At 40.7% G+C, this 5,117-nt stretch overlaps 1 protein-coding gene across 2 annotated transcripts in view; it reads left to right on the forward strand.

The window, feature by feature from the left end:
• Positions 1 to 260: 260 nt before the first annotated feature.
• The window catches only part of GRM3 (glutamate receptor, metabotropic 3), a 45,516-nt gene continuing 40,659 nt past the window's right edge, over positions 261 to 5,117 (forward strand). For both annotated transcript variants that reach the window (XM_010152199.1, XM_010152198.1), the window contains exon 1: positions 261 to 840. In XM_010152199.1, coding sequence (XP_010150501.1) covers positions 343 to 840 — 498 coding nt within the window. In that variant the 5' untranslated portion in view covers positions 261 to 342. The remainder of the gene's footprint in view (positions 841 to 5,117) is intronic.

The following is a 5,117-nucleotide window of genomic DNA, read 5'->3' on the forward strand; positions in this document are numbered from 1 at the left end:
GGTTGGTGTCAGATATATCATCCCAGAAGTCCGTGGTCTTTGTGCACAGCTGTCATACTAGATGTTTAGCCGGTAATCAGTTCCGAAGCAAATGGAACAAGGTGCTCTATGAGAACACAGGATGAATGTATTTCTTACTTTCTGTGTTATCCAGCCACCCCTTGTCACTGCTCTTGAATGTTTTATTGATAAAAGTTTGTAACAGCTCACATCTTTTGCCTTTTCTAATTCCTTCCATTTCCTTTTAGAGGTTCTGTTGGCTTGCTCTTCACTGGCTTGTGGGACAGCACTTCAAATCTGGCAATGGATCAGAAGGACTGAAGAGCACTTTTGCTCCCACCAATGTTTCTTAGAGCCGCTAAAACAGGACCAATGAAGATGTTCACCAGACTCCAAGTCCTCGCGCTAGCTTTATTTTCCAAAGGAGTTTTCCTTTCCCTAAGTGACCACAGCTTTGTAAGGAAGGAAATTAAGATAGAAGGAGACCTGGTTTTAGGTGGCTTATTCCCAGTCAACGAAAAAGGCACTGGGATAGAAGAATGTGGCAGAATCAATGAAGACCGAGGCATCCAGCGCTTGGAGGCCATGTTGTTTGCCATTGATGAAATCAACAGAGACAACTACTTGCTGCCAGGAGTTAAGCTTGGAGTTCACATCTTGGACACATGTTCCAGGGATACATATGCCTTAGAACAGTCTCTGGAGTTCGTGCGGGCATCTTTGACTAAAGTGGATGAAACAGAGTATATGTGCCCTGATGGCTCGTATGCCATTCAAGAGAATTTACCGTTACTCATCGCAGGAGTCATAGGCGGTTCCTATAGCAGCGTCTCCATACAGGTAAGTCCCAGGAGCCCCATCAGGTGAGAACCATTCATCTGCCATTCCTGTGAGCGAGCCTCTGCTTACAAAAGTTTGTCAATAAAGCAAGTCCCAGCTTGATCACTTTACCATAGGGGTCAATCTAACATATAATTTCTACTGAATTTATATTAGTTTGATTTACTTTTTAAAACACTTGTTGTAGTTTAAACCTCTGGCACCCGTCCACTAGTTATGGTGCATCCTGAGGGCATCTAAAGTTTTCAGAAGTCTTAATACTTAGTTTGAGCTTTGGCTTTAATGAGACTTTTTCAACTCTAAGTTCAGACCTCTGCATTCACATCAGTAATAATTTAGAACTCCTGTATTTCTGAATATATGTATGCCTGCCATGCTGCACGTAAATAAAATTTGTCATTTAAAAAATAGAGATTTAAAATGAAGAAGTAATTCTTATCTTACTTTCAGGCTAAGAATATATAAAAATGGCACAATAGCCAAAAACTTAAATTGCACCTAATGAAACAATTGCAAGTTTTTAGTGTCTAATTAGGCACACAGAAGCCAATGAAAATCATTCTGCTGAGTTCAGTGAGTGAGGTCTCAAATATCCCATGCAGGCAATACAGTTTCTGAAAGGATTCTAAATTTGCAGTCTTTCCATTTGTTTCCATATATAGTTCATATTAAGACAGTTTTTGCCAGGAAATGTTGCCAGGCAGAGTGCAGTGTAAGCACTGTCAGAAGTCCAGCAGAGAAGATAGATGCTCTCAGCATATCTTGTTCCCTCTTCCTGGCACACTGTAACTGCAGCTTTTGGTTTTACAATATTGGTCCCAAACAGGGTCTCGGTAGGGTGTTGGAGAGCATTTACTGGCTTGCAAAGGTGTAAAGTTGGAGGTGGGTTAAATGTTCCACGTATCCTTCCAATTGTAGATTTATTACATGTTTGGCTTCAGTTGTAAGGGACTAAACATAATGTTGACTCCCTTTGATCTTGACTTCCCATTTTTTTTATAAATTCATGATAAAATTTTAATTCCTTGGCATTATTTTCCATTAAATTAACATGAAGAACATATCTGCCCTCTTTTTTAATCAGAAATTCTGTATTTCTCCTCTCCAGAGTACATACTCTTATGGCAGTGAAGCCTTAGATATTCTGAAGTTTCCCTCCACTGCCAATGTGCACTATCCATGAGCAAAAATAGTGCCTAGCTTCACCGAAGCTGACAAATCTACCTATATCCCATTATTTTGGGTTAAATTATATAAGACATTTCCCATCACTCAAAATTACTAGTGAGTCATGTCTTAAGCCCAGATTCAGGTAGGCTAAGACTCTGCATCTAATATTTCCTAATGGTCAGCTGTAGATTTCCAAAGGCATCAAGCCTTGACAGTGCTGGACATGACTGAAACAGGCCATCCCAGGAGTGACAGAAAGCTCAGGGAGCTTCATTTACCTGTTCCATAAATTGGCCAAGAGTTCATCCACTGCTCATTTCAGTCACAGTCACATTGGGTAACTGGCTCCTGCTCTTGTCAAGGTGTTAAATCCCATCACCTTGGGAGCAAGGCCAGTTTCCATCATATGCATGAGCACAGAAACAGCATTTTAAGAAATTAGATTTTATTCCCTTTTGTGTTCCAGTGTGTGGCTTGTCTATGTATTCATAGTAGGGAATACATGGGCAAATGGTAACCCATAGCACAGGAAAATAGTTTCTGCAGAGCAGCACCTCAGTCGCCTCTCATACTGGGAGTGGGCTTGTCCCACTGTGGATCAGCTGGCACATCAGGGTTGTAACCTTCACCAGGAAGGCTCTCATCACCTGGAGCATGAAGAACAAGTTCCAGGGCTGGAAAAGAGATTTCTGAAGAGGAGAAATGGTAGCTACAAAACCGTAGACAACACTAATGGTTAAGGAAAACATTATTCATTGTCTCTTCCAATCTGACAAAGGGTACATCAGTGAAACCAGCAAATGGCAGGTTGTTGTGGTTGGTAAAACTAAGTGGGTTCAAGAAGTGACTAGAAAAAATTAGGAAATTCTTTATAGATAACACCTGTCTCAGCAATTCCCAGAGCTGCAAGTATTGCAAGACTGGTAAAATATTTTGAAACACGTTATGCTTGCTCTTTGCCACTGGTGTAGAGCTGGCAGTGGTTTTGCTACACCTTTGGTCTAGTGATCTGTGGTTAGTCTGTTTCTCAGTCGGCCCTAAATTCAACTATGTCTAAAGGACATGAAGTGGCCTACAAGGCACTTCTATAAAAGTAGGTACAAGTTGAATAAATGTTACAGATATTTCCTTCCCTCTCAGAAACCCTGAGGCAGGCATGCCACGCTCCTAAAATGGCCTGGGACCTCTTGCACATCATCTGTCCATCTGTCCCTCTGAAGCCAGTCTCTGGTGACCACTGACATGTGACTAAATCCATATCTGAGACAGCAGACTGGAAGCAGTAGACACTGAATATACATAGTATATACAAATGCTTCATATTCCAAAAGTTTGGTCTTAGACCAGCTGTCAGATGGAAAGTCCTAGCAAAAGACTTTCTCATTCAGTACATGTGAAAAATGACAATATAGCTGTATGCATATCTGTATGCTGACCAATTTTCAAAACTTATGAGGGACGGGGACACAATAGATATGTCTAATATTACTCTACATGCTATTCAGCTTCCCTATAGTTGCTAAGAGATGTTCAAATATAAGAACTTTCTTAAACAGTTCTTCAGAAAAATGAAGAAATAGGTTCACAAATCATTCAATGTGTCATCAAGCATTTTCCAGCTAGAAAAGTATTCAGCTGATTACCTCACTTTGACATAGATTTTGCTGGCCTTCCTTTGGTCTTTCTTTTCCAGGTTTCCTCCATATTTCACACTATCTAGAAGCGATTCAATTAAGCCCTTCACTCCTTATGCTCATCTTGTTCACACGGCCAGTCATGACTTCTGTTTCAAAAGAAAATCCCTGTCGAGGATAACAGACATTGCAGACTCAAGCCTGAAGATGTAAGGACTTCAAAGTATTAAAGCCACACATTTTGGTGCGGCGCCAGACTGCTAGATTTCAGAGACAGTCACCTGAGTAAAGTAACAACAGGGATCGTACCACTGCTGAGCATCAAGCCCCTTCATTAGGCTGAGCACCCCCGTTTCCCGCACTTACAAACAGCCCTCGGGAGCTGGGTGCTTCCCGATGTAGCCCTGTCAATCATTTCTCTTTTGTCTGAGATCTGTAAGCATCATAAAGTGCCCAGTGCAGTTTCTTAGCCTTAAAATAAGCCATGTTGATTCTTCAGACAAGAAATTATTTCTGCTCTTTTTTTTTTCTTCCTGTGAATTTGCCATTGTATTGCAATACCTTTTCTTCCCCTCCTTTCACTTTCCCTCTACAGATTTTTGTCTGGACAGCTGTCTGCCAAATCACTTGACGATGCTCCTGCTGTCAGTTTTCTGCTTCTTTCATTATCCTCCCACCAAAGATAAAAGAATTTGCTGGTAAATCAGCAATGAGCACCTTCCCCACTGAGTCAGTATGCGCGATAGGCACTTTTTGCAGAGACTAAAACCAGCAAGAGAATGCAAAATGCTTAATTGTTTTCTGGTCAGACTAGGCTATTATCGTTAATGATGATCTGGATAATTAGTTTTCAGATGTTGTGTTTAAATTAGCAGTGAGCCGTATCTGCATAACATTTGATCCCTCAAAATCTGAGCCAGGATTCTCAGTCAATGGAAGGCCTTATGTAAAAAAGCTGTTTTCATGAGATAAAATTCTGACCTTAGCTGAATCTAGGATCAGAAGGTGAATTCTCCAGATTTTGGAGAACCTTATTTTGGGTTTGTAGCTTTTCATTTAAACCAGATTTTATTCTCTCTCCTAGTTTACAAGAGAAATTTCAAACATATGTTCCTTGGAGATGTTCAGTGACATTGTAGAAAGGAGAAGGAAAAAGCATTGTTCATTTGCAGAGAGAAGCACTTGCATAGCTAATCCCAATGCCATGTTTAAAGTCCTGAGGTCAGCTCTGTCAGGAATATGCATGTGTAAGCAGGAATAAGACTGTTTAAGTGCTGGATTTATTCTTCTCTGTTTCAGCAAAGTGGACCCATCTTCTCAAAATGAGATTTGGGTCCATTCCCTGTGGTCAACTCTCTTGAAACATTAAGACATTCCCTTAGGTGGACTGGGCTTTGCATTTCCATATCCACTATATTGCTGTTAATGTAAGGCTTTCGCCCTGTGTAAACTTTCCTTTATGCTAGCAACCTA

Source organism: Eurypyga helias, unplaced genomic scaffold (genome assembly GCF_000690775.1).
Source record: "Eurypyga helias isolate BGI_N326 unplaced genomic scaffold, ASM69077v1 scaffold4825, whole genome shotgun sequence".
NCBI lineage: Eukaryota > Metazoa > Chordata > Aves > Eurypygiformes > Eurypygidae > Eurypyga > Eurypyga helias.